This window comes from Eleutherodactylus coqui, chromosome 9 (genome assembly GCF_035609145.1).
Source record: "Eleutherodactylus coqui strain aEleCoq1 chromosome 9, aEleCoq1.hap1, whole genome shotgun sequence".
NCBI lineage: Eukaryota > Metazoa > Chordata > Amphibia > Anura > Eleutherodactylidae > Eleutherodactylus > Eleutherodactylus coqui.
In genome coordinates this window covers 159,252,444-159,275,011 of record NC_089845.1, presented here as the reverse complement: position 1 = coordinate 159,275,011, position 22,568 = coordinate 159,252,444, and the positions used below count along the sequence as shown (strand labels likewise).

At 48.5% G+C, this 22,568-nt stretch overlaps 1 protein-coding gene across 3 annotated transcripts in view; it reads right to left on the bottom strand.

The window, feature by feature from the left end:
* TSNARE1 (t-SNARE domain containing 1) overlaps positions 1-22,568 on the bottom strand; it is a 278,259-nt gene that overhangs the window by 206,896 nt on the left and 48,795 nt on the right. For all 3 annotated transcript variants that reach the window (XM_066578729.1, XM_066578728.1, XM_066578730.1), the window contains exon 3: positions 10,411-10,536. In XM_066578729.1, coding sequence (XP_066434826.1) covers positions 10,411-10,495 — 85 coding nt within the window. In that variant the 5' untranslated portion in view covers positions 10,496-10,536. The remainder of the gene's footprint in view (positions 1-10,410; positions 10,537-22,568) is intronic.

The window sequence follows — 22,568 nt, the reverse complement described above, 5'->3', positions numbered from 1 at the left end:
CCCCCAGCAGGTCCTGAACCCCATTATCTCACAGATCAGCTATTGGGACACTACAACCTCCAGCAGGTCCTGAACCCCATTATCCTGAGGATCAGCTATTAGGACACTACAACCCCCAGCATGTCCTGAACCCCATTATCCTACAGATCGGCTATTGGGACACTACAACCCCCAGCAGGTCCTGAGCTCCATTATCCTACAGATCAGCTATTGGGACACTACAACCCCCAGCAGGTCCTGAACCCTATTATCCTGCAGATCAGCTATTGGGGCACTACAACCCCCAGCAGGTCCTGAACCATATTATCCTGCAGATTAGCTATAGGGTACTACAACCCCCAGCATGTCTTGAAACCTATCATAAAGATCAGCTATTGGGACACTACAACCCCCAGCATGCCCTGAACCCCAGTTCACCTACTACAGCAGAAGAAGTGGTCATACAACTCCTCCTCTCCAGGAGGCTGCGGACAAATTAACAGCTCTACCATATTACACTTCAGCCGCATCCAGAGCAGCATTCATAATTCTACCCTCCATCTTCATGATCTCACGTGTCACTGCTGTCCCCTATAGACTGAAACTTCATGTAATGTTGGCAGTGTTGCATTGTGGGAAATCTAACATAACCTCTAGAATCCCCTTCACCGGAGCACGCTGCATTATGGGAGAGGGGCTGCTGGGGGCACTTGCATCAGTTTGTTGATTCCATGGAGCAATTAGTTAAATGCCGAAAATGTAATCAAGCATAACCTACATAAGACAAATACAGAAAGTATTTCCTTATCTTGTCCTCCAGTCACATCCAAAGCTGCATTCACAAGACACTATCAGTAAGTAGGCCAATGCTATTCTGAGAGCGGAGACAAAACCAGCAGACTTGTGAATGCAGCTCTGGAGGTTACTGAAGCATAATACACAATGTGACAAAGTATCTCATAGCAAACTTATTGAAAAAGTGACTAAATCTGGGATTGATAAGACAACTGTGAGGTGGAATCACAACTAACTGAGTGATCGTACTCAGAGAGCGGTCATAAATGGCTGCACATCAAAGTGGGAGAATGTATCACGTGGGGGCCCCTTTTGTATTAAGTGGGGGCCCCTTTTGTATCACGTGGGGGCCCTTTAGTTTCCTCACAATTTCAACACTGAGCTGCGATCACTTCGTCTTCCGGTCACCCACCAAAACTTGGGCACCGCCGTCCATGGGAAACCACCACAAGCGCCGCGGTTCATCGTAAGTCAGAGCGTCTGGCATAACTCTGTCATGAGTGCTGTTGTCCGCGGTCGGTTTTACGCAGCCGGTACAAATCCCCGGCGTGCCGCTGACACATACTATAGACCAGATAGGAGAAAATAATAAATCAGCGCCGGCCGTGTACCGGAGGGACGCCAAATCCAGGCGCCATAAATCTCCCGCCAATGCTGCAGCTCATTTACAATACTTGGCCGGTAATGGATCTGTAAGAAGCAGCGTCTAAGTGCGGCCGAGCGATGAGCCTTGTGGGAGCGGGGAGCCCCGATAAGTCCCGGGTTGGGAACAGATAAATCGCAGTGCTAATCAGTGATAATTACACTCGGCGGGACCGCCACACACCCCGCGGGACCGCCACACGCCGCAATACTCAGTCTTCGATTCACAGCTATATTGGTATAGTTTATAGAACACTAGCTGATATACCCGGCTTCGCCCGAGTTAATTTGGTACTGGTGTTTATCTGGTGTTCACACGGAAAATCTTATGAAGTCGTGGTTACTTTAGAGATACTGAAGAAAAACATATGTTCACCATTTTGCATAGTTCTCTGCGTTACCCAGGAAACACCACGGGAGGTAACCATGCGACGTTTCCTTTATATAAAAGGACATCAGGAAGTGAGAGAATTAGATTACATACGTAAAATTTGGACGCTAATTCTTTTGCGCATAGAATTGAATAATCGAGTTGAGACCCATTAACTTTTCCTATTTATGACATAATCAATGCTCGTGCGAAATTTCCCATTTCTATTACACCGGAAAGTGAAAAAATTACATTCCGCACATAAAATTTCGACGCCAATTCTTTTGCGCTAGAATTAAATAATGGAGTTGGGACCCATTAGCTTTTCCTATTTATGACATAATCAATGCTCCTGCCAAATTTCACGTTTTTATGACACCGGAAAGTGAGAAAATTACATTCCGCACGTAAAATTTGGACGCTAATTCTTTTGCGCATAGAATTGAATAATCGAGTTGGGACCCATTAGCGTTTCCTTTTTATGACAATCAATGCTCCTGCCAAATTTCACGTTTCTATGACATTGGGAAGTGAGTGATTTAGATTATGTACGTTAAATTTTGACGCCAATTCTTTTGCGCATAGAATTGAATAATCGAGTTGGGACCCATTAGCTTTACCTATTTATGACATAATCAATGCTCCTGCCAAATTTCCCGTTTCTATGATATTGGGAAGTGAGTGATTTAGATTATGTACGTTAAATTTCGACGCCAATTCTTTTGCGCTAGAATTGAATAATCGAGTTGGGACCCAATTTCTTTTCCTATTTTGGAGATAATCTATGCTCGTGCCAAATTTCATGTTTCTACGACATTGGGAAGTTGGAGAACTTTTGGCGAGTCAGTCAGTGAGTCAGTCAGTCAGTGAGGGCTTTCAGCTTTATATATATATAGATAAATATGTGGCATTAGTAGAGCCAAACAACATGGATGGGGACCGAAAGGAAGACCGATGCAACCCCACCAAGCCTGAGAACAGGGGTCCCGTGTCCCTCTCTTCTCCCCGCTGCGGGTTCTCTGGGCGCTCACACACGCAGGCTGCAGCTCCATTCATTTTAATGGGCCTGAAGGAAACAGAATGCAAGCGCTCCATTATCTCCGGCGGTCCCTTTGAAGATGAATGGCGCAGTACCGCACATCAGGACTGCCGCTTCATTCAATGCTCTGACTGCAGAGGGTGCAGGGGCCTACCATGAGGAGGACAGGGGGGAAACTCCGCTCTTAGGATCTGGGGCCATGTTCCTGGGCCCTCAGGGGCCCCAGCACTATACCATCATGTATAGTCACATCCAAAGCTGCATTCACAAGACACTATCAGTAAGTAGGCCAATGCTATTCTGAGAGCGGAGACAAAACCAGCAGACTTGTGAATGCAGCTCTGGAGGTTACTGAAGCATAATACACAATGTGACAAAGTATCTCATAGCAAACTTATTGAAAAAGTGACTAAATCTGGGATTGATAAGACAACTGTGAGGTGGAATCACAACTAACTGAGTGATCGTACTCAGAGAGCGGTCATAAATGGCTGCACATCAAAGTGGGAGAATGTATCACGTGGGGGCCCCTTTTGTATTAAGTGGGGGCCCCTTTTGTATCACGTGGGGGCCCTTTAGTTTCCTCACAATTTCAACACTGAGCTGCGATCACTTCGTCTTCCGGTCACCCACCAAAACTTGGGCACCGCCGTCCATGGGAAACCACCACAAGCCGCGGTTCATCGTAAGTCAGAGCGTCTGGCATAACTCTGTCATGAGTGCTGTTGTCCGCGGTCGGTTTTACGCAGCCGGTACAAATCCCCGGCGTGCCGCTGACACATACTATAGACCAGATAGGAGAAAATAATAAATCAGCGCCGGCCGTGTACCGGAGGGACGCTAAATCCAGGCGCCATAAATCTCCCGCCAATGCTGCAGCTCATTTACAATACTTGGCCGGTAATGGATCTGTAAGAAGCAGCGTCTAAGTGCGGCCGAGCGATGAGCCTTGTGGGATCGGGGAGCCCCGATAAGTCCCGGGTTGGGAACAGATAAATCGCAGTGCTAATCAGTGATAATTACACTCGGCGGGACCGCCACACACCCCGCGGGACCGCCACACGCCGCAATACTCAGTCTTCGATTCACAGCTATATTGGTATAGTTTATAGAACACTAGCTGATATACCCGGCTTCGCCCGAGTTAATTTGGTACTGGTGTTTATCTGGTGTTCACACGGAAAATCTTATGAAGTCGTGGTTACTTTAGAGATACTGAAGAAAAACATATGTTCACCATTTTGCATAGTTCTCTGCGTTACCCAGGAAACACCACGGGAGGTAACCATGCGACGTTTCCTTTATATAAAAGGACATCAGGAAGTGAGAGAATTAGATTACATACGTAAAATTTGGACGCTAATTCTTTTGCGCATAGAATTGAATAATCGAGTTGAGACCCATTAACTTTTCCTATTTATGACATAATCAATGCTCGTGCGAAATTTCCCATTTCTATTACACCGGAAAGTGAAAAAATTACATTCCGCACATAAAATTTCGACGCCAATTCTTTTGCGCTAGAATTAAATAATGGAGTTGGGACCCATTAGCTTTTCCTATTTATGACATAATCAATGCTCCTGCCAAATTTCACGTTTTTATGACACCGGAAAGTGAGAAAATTACATTCCGCACGTAAAATTTGGACGCTAATTCTTTTGCGCATAGAATTGAATAATCGAGTTGGGACCCATTAGCGTTTCCTTTTTATGACAATCAATGCTCCTGCCAAATTTCACGTTTCTATGACATTGGGAAGTGAGTGATTTAGATTATGTACGTTAAATTTTGACGCCAATTCTTTTGCGCATAGAATTGAATAATCGAGTTGGGACCCATTAGCTTTACCTATTTATGACATAATCAATGCTCCTGCCAAATTTCCCGTTTCTATGATATTGGGAAGTGAGTGATTTAGATTATGTACGTTAAATTTCGACGCCAATTCTTTTGCGCTAGAATTGAATAATCGAGTTGGGACCCAATTTCTTTTCCTATTTTGGAGATAATCTATGCTCGTGCCAAATTTCATGTTTCTACGACATTGGGAAGTTGGAGAACTTTTGGCGAGTCAGTCAGTGAGTCAGTCAGTCAGTGAGGGCTTTCAGCTTTATATATATATAGATAAATATGTGGCATTAGTAGAGCCAAACAACATGGATGGGGACCGAAAGGAAGACCGATGCAACCCCACCAAGCCTGAGAACAGGGGTCCCGTGTCCCTCTCTTCTCCCCGCTGCGGGTTCTCTGGGCGCTCACACACGCAGGCTGCAGCTCCATTCATTTTAATGGGCCTGAAGGAAACAGAATGCAAGCGCTCCATTATCTCCGGCGGTCCCTTTGAAGATGAATGGCGCAGTACCGCACATCAGGACTGCCGCTTCATTCAATGCTCTGACTGCAGAGGGTGCAGGGGCCTACCATGAGGAGGACAGGGGGGAAACTCCGCTCTTAGGATCTGGGGCCATGTTCCTGGGCCCTCAGGGGCCCCAGCACTATACCATCATGTAGTGCCGCCATGTCTTCCTACACAAGTATGCCAGTTCATATAGGAAGTCCATCAGCAGATTGTGCCGTCCCATTAAAAAAAAAAACGTTTTGTAACTTAACATTACAGTCAATGGAAAACATAAAAACGTACGGCTGTTTAACCCCTTCAGTGGCAGGATTATTATTACCATGTCGCGCCTCACAGGGCAGGTTTTTTAAATGAGTCAACCGTGCAATTTAATCCGCAAGTATGTGAAAGTACTGCACTACTTTAACAGTTGGTATTATGGCAGGGAAATCTCCGGGGCTTGCTGCGCTGAGTATGCAGTAAAAACCCCGGAAGATTTCAGATGACAGCTCAATGCTCTGCACATTTCAGCACTAGAGCTGTCCATGGAAATCTTCCGGGGTTTAACTGCATGGTCAGTGCAGCAAGCCCCGGAGATTTTCCAGGCGTGCCACTCAAGGGGTTAATGTGTACCTTTTAAAAAAAAAAAAAAAAAAGTATGCATAAAAATGGCCTACGTTTCTACACATTTCTTCGTATACGTTAAACATACATGAGCGCAGAAGACATCCGCCCCAGCGATAATTACTCCTGTGCTCAGTGAATTGAGGCGGCGCTGGCGGGGATCATTCTGGCCCACCTAGCCTCACAGCAAACAGGGCGGCCTTCATAGATTGACGACTGCCTGTTCACAACGTCCGATCAGCACTCAGTTTGTGAACGATGAGCGAAGGACTTAACTGTTTGCCGTTCATTCGGTGCATTTACACTGAACGCTCATCGTTCTGATTATCGCAAACCAGCGGTACGAGGATCGGCCACGTTAAAGGGCCCTAGAAGCATGACAACTCCATCGGGATTCACACACTGGGCCCAGTTACTAGACCAACGTTAGCCAGTCTTAAGGGTCCCTTCAGACGAGCCGATAGTCTTTGGACAAGCGAGTGGCGTCACCGTTACTAGCTCGCTCTCGTGCAGCCAGTTTGGACATCGCTGGTCGTGTATAGGAGAAATGTTCAGCATGGTTGAGTCCCTGTACAAGCGAATGAGAGCATTCGAGTGGGTCATAAAATGATTGTTATGCCTGCATAAAATGGACGAATGGAAAGCGAATGATCCTCGTTCAGTCGTGGCTCGCGTTTAGACCGAATGATTATTGTTCACTTTCGCTCGTTTGTATGATTTTTCTGAACGATAGTCGTTATGCCTACGAGTGCCCTACGTCAGCAGTCGCTGAGCAAGAGGCTCTCTGCGGTGATCATGAAGACCCGAACAGACGCTGCAGCGTGGATGAGCCTACGAGTCTGAGCCGGTGCCACCATCCAGGACGTGGTGAGGAGATCCGTCATGCGTCTTGGCAGAGGGGGACGTGTACCCATCGCGAGTCCTCTGTGGGTGACGCAGGCACAGCGCTGATGACTTCTTCAACGCTTGATACAACGGGGGAGGGGGCGTTACTAAAAGCACTAATTAAAAATTGGGTAATGACCAACATGGTTGCCACTCCGACTTCCACTGGAATAGTCACCCAGTTCTCCAAGGAACCTGTGCCAGATAACAGAGAGCGCAGGATGTTGCAGCCGCTCGCCTCGACTCTCTAGATGAGGTGACTAGGACAAGCTACCGAGGACAGCGCTGCTTACAGCTCACTCGCTAACGTATTCTCCTGTCCTCCAACAAGTCTGACCGTGAGACGGCGGCGGTATAACAAGTATTGCTTGTATCGTATGATAAGCAATAGTCAGTGGAAGGCCCCATGTAGCAGCCGTAGGTCGAATACAAATGGATTGTAAAGAGTTAATTAACTGATTGTCGGCCGCGCAGTTTTGTGGGTAAATTTGCAGCTCTGCGAAACACTTTTCAACCAATTTTAAGAACTGCGCCAACCTGCACGCCTTCAGCTGCTACCGGGCCGGGACCCAGGGAGGTCAGACTGGAGGGAAGAAAAAAAAGCACAAATGATTGCGCATATCTACACGTGCTGGCAGCTGGCGCGAATCGCATTTTGTGACTTTAGGTACTGACCTCTTTAAAAGTGTTTTCCGGGACTCCGATACTGACGACACCCCACCACCACCACCGCTCGAGACCCCCAAGGAGGACGTGGCGCTCTCTTCTCATATGACATCACGTTCATTAGTCACATGACCCATGAGCAGCTCCCTGTCCTTAAATGAACGGGACTGCGTTACTATACAACATACGGCGCTGCGCCTGGTAGACCGTGAAAAGGCCGCGGCACTCGCCTGGAATGCAACAGCTCATTCGTACAGCTGATGGTGCACCAAGCTGCGGACCCCCGCCGACCTATTATCCTGGGGAGAGGTCAGCAATATCCCAATCTCAGGAAACCCCTTCAATAACATTACCGCGGGTTTTGCTCCCGCCACCTCTCCCGATTGTCTCTGGGCCGCTAGACGAGGCGGAGCTGCGCCAAGTGAGCGCGCCTCATAATACATTTGCAACGATTGGGGATACCTCAAGAGAATTTGTCTGGAAAACCTCCTTAGGACCTCATGTCCACGGGCGGCACGGATGCGGCATGCAGGAGCCGCAGCGGAATCAGACCGTGCCCGCGGCCGAGGACACAGTGGGTTTTCTACTTACCCGTCCGGGCCTTCATTTTCTTCACTGCGGAGATGTGTGGAAGCGCCGGCCGGAGCGCCGCCTCACATGCGCAGTGGAGTTTGTTTTATTTTAAACGCCTGCTTTCCCACGGGCCGCAGATCGGACGGCTTCTATTGACTCCAATGGAATCAGTCTGTGTGGGATCTGCACTGTAATGGAGCATGTTGCGATTATTTTTTCCGGACCTAAGTGTCCGCAAATCGAATCCGCACGCTTTATTTTATTTGCGGACGCTCAGGTTTCCTTAAGAGCGGCCTGATTTACGGATTTCGCCAATCATACCACCCATGGACATTGGGCTTAACGCTCCGGATTGGCGGCGAGTTGCTGGGAGGCACATGGAATTTCAGGTACAGCCCGGCAATTATTAGAATCTTCTTGGAGACTGAAGCTGCAGCGATACGGATAGTAAGACCCCCATGTACATCAAGGAATAGAAGGATGTGACTACTAGACCCAACTATATAGGCTTGGTTTTTTGCCTGTTGCTATGGAAACACACAGGTCTGCAAGGGAGCTGTGGACACACAACGGAGCAAAAGAAAGAGGACAAGACAATGGCTTGCAAAATATCCAGGAAGACGTAAATCTATCGCTTTATATACGGGAGGGGAGTCATATGCTAATCAGAGCGACATAATAGCGTACATCACAAAGCGCTAGGACCGTGTCGCACGGCAGAGGAGGGGGTGGAATGATGGGAGCTGTAGTCCCCGCAGTGCGATGTGATCTGACTACCAGATCTCCGGAGCTGGAAGCTGCAGTTTGAGTAAAACTAAAATGTTAATGGATTCACGGAGGCTCCCACACACGGATATTTCTGGAATCAGCGACAAAAACAAGGAGAAAAACATGTCATAAGAGGGAACACCTGCACTACCAGCACGGAGCGATGCATAGATAGCAATTCCATAAGGTGATTGGTCTCTGAAGCCCTCCCATTATACGTGAGGCACATAGCCGGGCACGAGAGGCAGGGGGCGCACATCACTCATTGCTGGCCTGAAATCAGAGCCCATCGTTAACAGGGATTTGCCAGGACTAGATTAAGGCTAGTTCATCAACGTGTGATTGGCAGGGGTCCTGGGCAGCAGACCCCCCACCAATCAGCTACGCATCATGCATTTTATAGCAGCTGTCCCTGGGTAGAACGGCTCATTCCCATTCACTTAAAAGGGACTGAAGTTGTAAAAGACCATGGCGCTCAGCCGGACAGGCACGCCACCCATCGGATATTGATCCCATCATAGTCCAAAAAAAATCGTTAGCGTAGCAGAGGTTATCTGTTATTGGACAAGCCCCTCTTTAGTGCTCTCTGTGCTAAAATAAGAGTACCACCTGTTCCCGATCCAACGCCGCAGCCCCGTTGGGGTCCTGCCATTTGTTGTGACAGATGCCGTCACCAGAAGTCAGGTGACTAATGCAGCCAATCAAAGTCTGCGTTGTCACAGCTCGTTCTCCTGGCATGGGCGCTCACATCCTGAGTGAAGTGATGCGGGAGTTTGGGAATGTGACACTGCAAACCCCGGACCCCCCAGCTGGGCTGCAGCGCTGGAAGCAGGCAAGTACCCATCCTCTTCCTACTTTAGCAAAGGGGGCACTAAAGTGGGCATGCTGCCAGTAACCAGACAGTCCCTGTAAAGCAATCCTCTCGCGGGCAAAATTTGTATCGTGACCAAAGGCCGCAGTTGTGTAACCGGGCGTTCTATTCTGCCAATGCCCCTCCGATCCGTTGGTTCTGGGCCCTATTTTGAGCCGTCAAAAATGGCCGCTGCAAGTTTCCAACTCAGATTGCGTCGGCCATCAAGTGAAGTGGGGACACATCGCCACAGAAGACCAACAGCAGGTAATATAAAGGGTACCTTCATAGAGGAGGACTATCACTCCTGTGCTGATACTGAAGACCGCTCCGGCCGCCTCCATTCACTGAAGATCAGCAGTCATTCATAAAGAGCAGATCCTGTTTTCGCGGCCGGCAGTCGCTTCATTTCTAGTTTTGCTAAAGCAACTCTAACAGACAACCGAATTCTCACTCAGCGCCCCGTTGGCCGCCGCCGCGTGCACGCAGGACTATTAATCGCCCAGATTTTCCATTTCCAGTGACAATTCAGGTAATAATGGCGCCATTTAAATGTACCCCAACTACAGCCTGCAGACCCAGTATAAAAGCCTGACCCCGAAGCGGTGGGTCACAACCAATTATACGGCTATATTGTGGGATTGCTATTCATGCAGTTTCTACATCTGTAGGTCGTCTTGTTTTGCCCAGCAATCCATAGGGAAGACACATATAGCATTCTGTCTCCATTGCAGATCCCACAGGGATGGTCACCCAGCTGCTGAATGAGAAGTCTAGTGACGACCCCTGTGGAAGCTGTAATGAAGACCTCAGCCCTGCACATGGAGGGGGCAGCAGAGAGCAGAGCCGAAGACCGCACACTGGCATGGAGCTCATACCTAGAGGCTGATATCCTTGAGAAGAGGGTCCACCAAACGGGTTTCTGCTTCCAAATCCGCTGCCATCGACAGAGCCATACGACATGTTTGAAAACCAGGTTCCGGCCAAACGGACACGCAGGAGAGCTGAAAAATAAGAAGGAGAAGGTCAGCAAGATAAGGAGTCGCATCCTCAGAGCCAACGGCTCGCAGATTACACCAACAGTGATACAAGAGTTATAAAGTGTCAGTGACGCGGCGCACGTTATTACAGCACATTCGTCCATGTCTGCTAACACAAGGGGCCAATGCAGCAAACAGGACGCCGAGGGTCCCACAGGGCTCAACAGGCAGTTCTTAACAGCTAATACACCTTTTACGGACCTCCCTGATGGGCTTAAAAGGGGTTTTACAGGGAGAAATCATCGCGAGTCGTGCCCGATGTTACAAGCGCCGGACACTACACAGAGGTGGGAGTAGAGACATCCGCAGCTTCTGCAACGACCCTTCTAATTGCGGCGCTGTCAGCAGGCGTACGATAAGCTGATCGCTCGGGGTCCCGACGAAAGACCCCAGCCGATAGACTATTGATGACCTATCCTGAGGATACATCGTCAATACTATTCTCCCTGGAAAAACCCCTTTAAACCTGCACAGACATCTTTTTAAGGCGGTGGTTTGGCCGACTTCCGACAGCCATGCTCCTGCTCCAACTACCATGAATGGAGAAACTGCAATCCTGGAAGTTTAACCTCATCCATACCACAATCAATAGCAAATGCCGCATGCAAGCAGAGGACAGGGGGCTCTTCCTGTCCCCCATCTGCACCCGCAGTGCCATCGCAAGCTACCAATGGGTTCTCATGGCAGCTGGAAACCTGACAACGGCCTCCATGTCCGCCTGCCCCACCTCCGGCAGAGTCCCATAGGCTGCTCTTATAGGTATTGTAGCAATGAAAAGTATTGTTGTTCTTCACGCACGGCGAATGCTGTAAGAATAATTGTGAAATTAAAATCGACAGAGTTGATCATTTCCTTTTCTTCACCTCCCCAAAGAAACGCAATAAAATCTATCCAGAAGTTACAAGTACCTCCAACTGGTACGGCTTCAAAGCTCCAACCCTAACCGCACAAAGCCCTCCCAGAGCGCCGCTGCCGGGAAGAGAACGCTCTGGTCTTAGACTGGGACCATGCAGACTCAATTTTTTCTTTAAAAACGTGTCTTTTTTGTGCCAAACTAGTAAAAAAAAAAAAACATATTCTGTAACTCCTGGGCGTCGCAGTGATCGCACCGATAAGGAGGTTCTTGTGTTATTTTTGTTGAATGGTGAACACTGTAAATACACAAACATGGCGGAATTTCTGGGGCTTTTCCCTAAATTCCTGGATTGGGCTTATTCTCTCAGAAGTCACTTACCGCCATCCGCTCGGTCAGCGCAGGTACAATGTATCCGTTAGTACCCTTTCCCTCTTTATGATTGAAGTAACATTAGGGGTATACCACAATTAATCCGCAGCAGTCTTTAAGGCTGATCGACTAAACGCCTGACCTTACAGGTCTTTCAATGCTCGTCACAGGTGGGAGCCCCAGACTCCTATATAAAGTCCACCGTATACGAAGGGAGCCGCTCAAAACGTAGCAGATATGGAGGAATAAACTGCCATCTGAATTTGCACGCCCGACATGCTGTCACTCCTTTCGTATACAGTGAAGTAACATTAGGATCACCCTGGGAGCGGGCCAATAAATATACCGCGAGCGTCTGATTCAGGAGCCGTGATATCACAATGGTTCCTGCAGCGGTTGGACCCCCTGGGATATCACAATGGTTCCTGCAGCGGTTGGACCCCCTGGGAGGTCACAATGGTTCCTGCAGCTGTGGGACCCCTGGAATGTCACAATGGTTCCTGCAGCAGTTGGACCCCCTGGGAGGTCACAATGGTTCCTGCAGCCGTTGGACCCCCCTGGAATGTCACAATGGTTCCTGCTGCGGTTGGACCCCCTGGGATATCACAATGGTTCCTGCAGCGGTTGGACCCCCTGGGATATCACAATGGTTCCTGCAGCGGTTGGACCCCCTGGGATATCACAATGGTTCCTGCAGCAGTTGGACCCCCTGGGATATCACAATGGTTCCTGCAGCGGTTGGACCCCCTGGGATGTCACAATGGTTCCTGCAGCTGTTGGACCCCCCTGGAATGTCACAATGGTTCCTGCAGCTGTTGGACCCCCCTGGAATGTCACAATGGTTCCTGCAGCCGTTGGACCCCCCTGGAATGTCACAATGGTTCCTGCAGCCGTTGGACCCCCCTGGAATGTCACAATGGTTCCTGCAGCTGTGGGACCCCCTGGGATATCACAATGGTTCCCGCAGCTGTTGGACCCCCTGGGATATCACAATGGTTCCCGCAGCTGTTGGACCCCCTGGGATATCACAATGGTTCCCGCAGCAGTTGGACCCCCTGGGATGTCACAATGGTTCCCGCAGCAGTTGGACCCCCTGGGATGTCACAATGGTTCCTGCAGCAGTTGGACCCCCTGGGATATCACAATGGTTCCTGCAGCAGTTGGACCCCCTGGGATATCACAATGGTTCCTGCAGCGGTTGGACCCCCTGGGATATCACAATGGTTTCTGCAGCAGTTGGACCCCCTGGGATATCACAATGGTTCCTGCAGCGGTTGGACCCCCTGGGATATGACAATGGTTCCTGCAGCGGTTGGACCCCCTGGGATATCACAATGGTTCCTGCAGCGGTTGGACCCCCTGGGATATCACAATGGTTCCTGCAGCGGTTGGACCCCCTGGGATATCACAATGGTTCCTGCAGCGGTTGGACCCCCTGGGATATCACAATGGTTCCTGCAGCAGTTGGACCCCCTGGGATATCACAATGGTTCCTGCAGCATTGGACCCCCTGGGATATCACAATGGTTCCTGCAGCGGTTGGACCCCCTGGGATATCACAATGGTTCCTGCAGCAGTTGGACCCCCTGGGATATCACAATGGTTCCTGCAGCAGTTGGACCCACTATGAATCCCCCTGAAACCTGTGGGATAGGTGCATATAATCTGCTTCTCTGTCATCATTTAAGGCAGGGAATTAAAGTGGTTTTCCAAAGTGAAAGTATTGCCAATAGCAGACCTGTGGGAGTCCGTACCCCTTGGAACCCCTGCCAGTCAGCTGATTACATGCCGCTATGGACCATAGAAATTGTCAAGGCGCCATCAGCAGAACACAGATCCTTGGCACTGCAGCTCTTTTCCATTGACGTAAAAAAGAGAACTGCAATACCAAACTGGGCCACAGCGCTCATCAGTTGGGGTTGACCATAGCAGCATGTGATGAGCTGACTGGCAGGGTCCTAAGTGGAGGACCCCTGGCGATAGTTCAATGGTGATTAGCCTGACGATAGGTCTATTATTTTTGTCCTGGAAGACTCCTTTACCTGCATTTCCCCGTTCCAAGGTCCGTCCACCCACAGCTTTAAAGAGTAGTTGCGCCGCTCAAAAACCTTCACGACAGTGCAACATGTCAAAAGCTCTGATCAGCAGGGGTCCGGGTGCCGAAACCCTCACCGACTGTTCAACTGAAGGGGCGGCAGCGCTCGTCTGAGTGCGGTGCCCTCTGGCTGACGTTGCTGCCCGTTTGCTCCTTCTGACGTCAATAGATGCGAGTGTTTTGTCGCCTTTACGCAATTAACATCGTGTATGAGCGGTGGAAACGCTCGCAACTTCAAAGGGAAAAGCCGGAGTGACGGCTGGAGGGAAGAGAGACCCTTCTTCGGCGCGGACGATACGCTCTGCATAGCAGAAAAATCACTAGCACCCGCAGTAACGTTCGTGAATGAGCGCAGGCAATCCGCATATGAGTCCGACCCGAGAGGATGGCTACACTCTGTCTCGCCGGTGTTCAGAGCCTCCAGGGACCTTACAGTCCTAGATGTGAGAGATATCAGCCGCGCCCCGTATATCGCTGCTGGATATTACCCCTCACAGGTCATCACTAGGGGCTGCTTGTAACCATCTATTAGTCAGAGGTGTAATTGGTCGTTATCGAGCGGCTTCGCAGGACGGACAGGTTATGTGACCAAGTAGAGATGAGTGTTGTATAACCTGGGTAATAAGTGTCTTGCGGGCTGCGGGGACCTCGTGTTCCTATATTAGGAGGTCAATCAATATTCAATTAAGACCGTATGTCTAAATATAATGCAGGAGCTGCAATACTGATGAGCTCATCAGCGCCGCCGCCGCACCCGCGCCTCCTCACCCCTCAGTGTTAATCAGGACATCGGCTGGTGCCCACAATTATAGGGCAGACGGTACTTATAAGCTGCGCCCCGAGCCGTCATATAAGGTCTGGTACCAAAATCCTGTACCCTCCGATACCAAAGAAAGACGGCACCAAAGCAAAGCAACACTAAAGCGCCTCAGAACCAACTGGGCACTCATGGAAGCCTTGCAACAACAAATGCCCCCTTAACCCCGTGAAGCTTTTCACCATACATGTATGCCCACCTGCGTCAGGGTCTATACGGAGCGGGCCGATCGGGGGACGATCCCCCTCCACATGCAGCAGGTACCGGCTGTCTGTCAACTGACACCCACCCACAACAGCCATGATTAGCGCTGACACAAACTGCGGTCATTAGCCCTTTAAATGGCTCAGACGGCAGTATTCAAATGCCCCAATCACACTTTGGGGGTCTTGAACAGCCTCCCACGACGAGACCTCAAGGTGCCGTTTAGCCGTCATGGTAGCCTAGAGCCTTCTGAAGGCCCCCAGGGCTGCCCCGTATTTCTGCCTATTAGGACGGTCCTACTAAATCATTGCAGTGTATGTTATAAGCGATCAAACGATCACAAGTTCAAGTCCCATATGGGACTAAAAAAAAAAAAAAAAAAAAAAGGACCAAGATAAATTAAGTTAAAATAAGTAGAAAATGACATTTATAAGTAGAAAGTCCTATCTATAAAAATAATGCATTAGTTATCAGACACTGAAAGTCGGCAGAGAAGAAAAGAAAAAAAACACGCCAGAATTGTACTTTTGGTCACTCTATGTCTGAGAAAAAAATGTTATAAAAAATCCAAGAAAAAAAATTCATACATATTCCCAAAAGACCAACAGCAGGAGATAGATATATATATATATCTATCATTAACGAAAAGTTATTGTGGGGAGAAGATGGCAATAAAACTAGAGATCATTTAATAGTACAGCAAAATAAGAATAGGAAAACCAAAACACCTAAAATAGTCATTTTTGCTGCAGAGCGCATTAAAAACACCCCCCCCCCCCAAAAAAAAATAAAAATAAATAAAATCGCAAAGTTGCAGTTTTTTCCCCCATTTTACTCCACCTTGAAATGTCTGTTGTTACCTTATATGGGACCAATAATAATGATACTGAAGTAATACAACTCATCACAAACAATAAGCCCTCAGACAGTTATGTAGACGGGAAATTAAAAGTTACGACTCTTTGAAAGTGTGGGGGGGGGGGGGGGAGGAATATTCGGTGGTCGTCCTCGGCCGGTCCTTCCCCAGACCAGTAGTACAGGGTGAGGAGCGCCTCCCTCCAGCCGGCAGTTACACAGGAGTAAGCAGGCGGCTGTGTACAGAACGACACCGGCAGCCTGGTGTAAATTACCAGTCACCCCCGAACAGCAGAGTCATAAGGGCTGCGGAGGGGCGCAGAGAACAGCCAGCCGGGGGTCAGCGGGGGGCGCTGTAATGAGTGTCGGACCTCTCATCACGGTACGGATCGCTCCTTTGTTAGTGCCGGCACCCTCACAGACGGGAACAAGAAGTGTTGATTGAGTCCTCGGCGGGCAGACAAGGGCACACGCTGGTGACTCCATCTAGATGTTGGCACGCAGCGTCTCCATGGCGATTGCACTTTAGATGATGGGTGATTAGCAGAACAGGCTGGAGTTCAGGATCAGCGGCGTACAGAGCGACCGCTTCTCACATACATGTACAATTCTCTCATCTGTCCGGTTTACTGACATGAACCCAACCCTGCGGCGGGGAGGCTCTAATAAACGGGTACCATTAATATTAGACTATTAAAACCCCTTGCAAGGGCTACAGTAATGACATCGTTAATCTGGACGTGTGGCGATGACATCACGCTGTGACCCCCCACCACCACGTCATCAGGATCTGTCCGCCCGCTCTCACAACGCACTTTACCGTGATAATCGCGGTACAGCGCTCCCACCGATCTCAGTGGTGTCTGGCAGACCTGCGCTCAAACGCAGCGCCTTCTAACACTGTGGTTTTCGTGAGCGGTCTGCTCTATTTTGGCGCATTTTAACGCACCTCATCTCCCATTACAACAATGCATTAAAAAGTGCTGTGAACGCAGCAACCCGTGTGCGGAAACCACAATCAAAATTGTGGAGCCTTGTGCGAGAGCAGCCTTAGACTCTTGGGATACGCTGGATGGACATTTTATTACCCCCCTCCCCTCCCCCCTCCCCCCACCCCATCTAGTAGCGTTGGTGTAGATTCAAATAGGTGGTGAAATCATTCTGCAGGAATATCGGCCCCTGCGGACAGGAAGCTTCTTGTACTTGCTGCAGATTAGATGGGGTACTGACATATTCTGATCGGCTGACAGGAAGGGGTCAGCGATTCATGCTGCTTGTGCCAAATTCTGACCTCCCATCTGCAACAGAAATCTGGATCCCTCTGACCAGGAGATGTTTTTCCGCTGCTCAATGATACAAGTTCTGCGCTCTTTTGCCGCCTGTTTATCTTAGACGCAAGGGCGCTGGAACCGGTCGTCTGTTATAGCCCATCCATGTGAAGGGATGGTGAGTTGTGTGTTCATATGTGTTATTCGGAGCACCAGGGTTGTACTTGGCTACTTTTAACTGTGCAGCACCTGTTGGTCTGAATGATTCCTGACATCCTCCTCCGACCCCTTTTAACAGTGAGTTGTTTCCATCCACAGGATCCCCCTTTGCTGGATATTTTCCTCGCTCGCGCCATTCTCTGTATACTCTTGACCCCCGCGGTCGGCAGTGAGCCCCCGCTAGTCTGGCCCCGATGACTCTGCCTTGTTGGACGTCGCTCAGATCGCTGGATTCTCCCATCTGATGTGGATTCACCCTGTAACTGATCCCCTAAACGCTTGTCATGTGATTTTATGCTCCGGGGTCACGGGGAGAATTACTATACAGGGAAGCGCCAACTGTGAGCGGGCCGGGGGCCGTAATAAAGGGGCCGTTCACTGTATAGATGAGTACATGGCGTGCGGCGGCAGGGTTGTGCGGTATTTACTTGCGTACGCGCTATCGGCTTCCTCACCTTGCTCCATCCATTCTCTGGCGCTGTAATAGATTGTCTGATTGTATTGTTAATTTAATTAGGACTTGTTGGAGGAAGCGTACTTCAATCACAAGCGTGGCTGAGATTAGGTGAGAGGAAGAAACCCGCCGATCCAGCATTACCTGGCAATTAATATGCAGCGGTAGTCGGCGGCTCCGGATCCGGCGCGGCTGCGTGGCCCACGGTCCCCAGAAATGTAATTTTGCTGCTCAGTGAAATCTGTAATGCATCTGTGTTTGTTTGGTATCTTGACGGATGGAGCGGCCCGCGTGCCAGCGCTCAGACAGACGGCATCGGAGAGGGATTAGGACCACGCTGAGCGGGCCGCGCCAGTCACACATACTACAGGCCAGGACACGGGCAACAGGGGGCGCCCCGTGCCACACTGCCTTAATCATCGCATATACACTGCCTGCGGATAGCAATGTATATACACATTATATAACCCGAATGCACACCGGCCCTGCGGAGGGTAATACAGAGGTAGTAATGTATATACACATTATATAATCCGGATGCACACAGGCCCTGCGGAGGGTAATACAGAGGTAGTAATGTATATACACATTATATAACCTGGATGCACACAGGCCCTGCGGAGGGTAATACAGAGGTAGTAATGTATACACACATTATATAATCCGGATGCACACAGGCCCTGCGGAGGGTAATACAGAGGTAGTAATGTATATACACATTATATAACCCGGATGCACACAGGCCCTGCGGAGGGTAATACAGAGGTAGTAATGTATATACACATTATATAACCCGGATGCACACAGGCCCTGCAGTGTGTAATACAGAGGTAGTAATGTATACACACATTATATAATCCGGATGCACACAGGCCCTGCGGTGGGTAATACAGAGGTAGTAATGTATATACACATTATATAACCTGGATGCACACAGGCCCTGCGGTGGGTAATACAGAGGTAGTAATGTATACACACATTATATAATCAGGATGCACACAGGCCCTGCGGTGGGTAATACAGAGGCAGTAATGTATACACACATTATATAATCCGGATGCACACAGGCCCTGCGGTGGGCAATACAGAGGTAGTAATGTATATACACATTATATAATCCGGATGCACACAGGCCCTGCGGTGGGCAATACAGAGGTAGTAATGTATATACACATTATATAATCCGGATGCACACAGGCCCTGCGGAGGGTAATACAGAGGTAGCAATGTATATACACATTATATAACCTGGATGCACACAGGCCCTGCGGAGGGTAATACAGAGGTAGTAATGTATATACACATTATATAATCCGGGTGCACACAGGCCCTGCGGAGGGTAATACAGAGGTAGTAATGTATATACACATTATATAACCTGGATGCACACAGGCCCTGCGGTGGGTAATACAGAGGCAGTAATGTATATACACATTATATAACCCGGATGCACACAGGCCCTGCGGTGGGTAATACAGAGGTAGTAATGTATATACACATTATATAATCCGGATGCACACAGGCCCTGCGGTGGGCAATACAGAGGTAGTAATGTATATACACATTATATAATCCGGGTGCACACAGGCCCTGCGGTGGGTAATACAGAGGTAGTAATGTATATACACATTATATAATCCGGATGCACACAGGCCCTGCGGTGGGTAATACAGAGGTAGTAATGTATATACACATTATATAACCTGGATGCACACAGGCCCTGCGGTGGGTAATACAGAGGTAGTAATGCATATACACATTATATAACCCGGATGCACACGGGCCCTGCGGAGGGTAATACAGAGGTAGTAATGTATATACACATTATATAACCTGGATGCACACAGGCCCTGCGGAGGGTAATACAGAGGTAGTAATGTATACACACATTATATAACCAGGATGCACACAGGCCCTGCGGTGGGTAATACAGAGGTAGTAATGTATACACACATTATATAATCCGGATGCACACAGGCCCTGCGGTGGGTAATACAGAGGTAGTAATGTATATACAGATTATATAACCCGGATGCACACAGGCCCTGCGGTGGGTAATACAGAGGTAGTAATGTAGACACACATTATATAATCCGGATGCACACAGGCCCTGCGGTAGGTAATACAGAGGTAGTAATGTATATACCCATTATATAATCGGGATGCACACAGGCCCTGCGGTGGGTAATACAGAGGCAGTAATGTATATACACATTATATAATCCGGATGCACACCGGCCCTGCAGTGTGTAATACAGAGGTAGTAATGTATACACCCATTATATAACCTGGATTCACACAGGCCCTGCGGAGGGTAATACAGAGGTAGTAATGTATATACACATTATATAACCCGGATGCACACCGGCCCTGCGGTGGGTAATACAGAGGCAGTAATGTATATACACATTATATAATCCGGATGCACACAGGCCCTGCGGAGGGTAATACAGAGGTAGTAATGTATATACACATTATATAATCCGGATGCACACAGGCCCTGCGGAGGGTAATACAGAGGTAGTAATGTATACACACATTATATAACCAGGATGCACACAGGCCCTGCGGTGGGTAATACAGAGGTAGTAATGTATACACACATTATATAATCCGGATGCACACAGGCCCTGCGGTGGGTAATACAGAGGTAGTAATGTATATACAGATTATATAACCCGGATGCACACAGGCCCTGCGGTGGGTAATACAGAGGTAGTAATGTAGACACACATTATATAATCCGGATGCACACAGGCCCTGCGGTAGGTAATACAGAGGTAGTAATGTATATACCCATTATATAATCGGGATGCACACAGGCCCTGCGGTGGGTAATACAGAGGCAGTAATGTATATACACATTATATAATCCGGATGCACACCGGCCCTGCAGTGTGTAATACAGAGGTAGTAATGTATACACACATTATATAACCTGGATTCACACAGGCCCTGCGGAGGGTAATACAGAGGTAGTAATGTATATACACATTATATAACCCGGATGCACACCGGCCCTGCGGTGGGTAATACAGAGGCAGTAATGTATATACACATTATATAACCCGGATGCACACCGGCCCTGCGGTGGGTAATACAGAGGTAGTAATGTATACACACATTATATAATCCGGATGCACACAGGCCCTGCGGAGGGTAATACAGAGGCAGTAATGTATATACACATTATATAGTCAGGATGCACACAGGCCCTGCGGAGGGTAATACAGAGGTAGTAATGTATATACACATTATATAATCTGCATGCACACAGGCCCTGCGGTGGGTAATACAGAGGTAGTAATGTATATACACATTATATAATCCGGATGCACACCGGCCCTGCAGTGTGTAATACAGAGGTAGTAATGTATATACACATTATATAACCTGGATGCACACAGGCCCTGCGGAGGGTAATACAGAGGTAGTAATGTATATACACATTATATAACCCGGATGCACACAGGCCCTGCGGAGGGTAATACAGAGGTAGTAATGTATATACACATTATATAGTCAGGATGCACACAGGCCCTGCGGTGGGTAATACAGAGGTAGTAATGTATACACACATTATATAATCCGGATGCACACAGGCCCTGCAGAGGGTAATACAGAGGTAGTAATGTATATACACATTATATAATCCGGATGCACACAGGCCCTGCGGAGGGTAATACAGAGGTAGTAATGTATACACACATTATATAATCCGGATGCACACAGGCCCTGCGGAGGGTAATACAGAGGTAGTAATGTATATACACATTATATAATCCGGATGCACACAGGCCCTGCGGTGGGTAATACAGAGGTAGTAATGTATATACACATTATATAATCAGGATGCACACAGGCCCTGCGGCGGGTAATACAGAGGTAGTAATGTATACACACATTATATAATCCGGATGCACACAGGCCCTGCGGAGGGTAATACAGAGGCAGTAATGTATATACACATTATATAATCCGGATGCACACAGGCCCTGCGGAGGGTAATACAGAGGTAGTAATGTATATACACATTATATAATCCGGATGCACACAGGCCCTGCGGTGGGTAATACAGAGGTAGTAATGTATACACATTATATAACCCGGATGCACACGGGCCCTGCGGAGGGTAATACAGAGGTAGTAATGTATACACACATTATATAACCTGGATGCACACAGGCCCTGCGGAGGGTAATACAGAGGTAGTAATGTATATACACATTATATAACCCGGATGCACACAGGCCCTGCGGTGGGTAATACAGAGGCAGTAATGTATATACACATTATATAATCCGGATGCACACAGGCCCTGCGGCGGGTAATACAGAGGTAGTAATGTATATACACATTATATAATCCGGATGCACACAGGCCCTGCGGTGGGTAATACAGAGGTAGTAATGTATATACACATTATATAACCCGGATGCACACGGGCCCTGCAGAGGGTAATACAGAGGTAGTAATGTATACACATTATATAACCCGGATGCACACGGGCCCTGCGGAGGGTAATACAGAGGTAGTAATGTATACACACATTATATAACCTGGATGCACACAGGCCCTGCGGAGGGTAATACAGAGGTAGTAATGTATATACACATTATATAACCCGGATGCACACAGGCCCTGCGGTGGGTAATACAGAGGTAGTAATGTATATACACATTATATAACCCGGATGCACACAGGCCCTGCGGTGGGTAATACAGAGGTAGTAATGTATATACACATTATATAACCCGGATGCACACAGGCCCTGCGGTGGGTAATACAGAGGTAGTAATGTATATACACATTATATAATCCGGATGCACACAGGCCCTGCGGAGGGTAATACAGAGGCA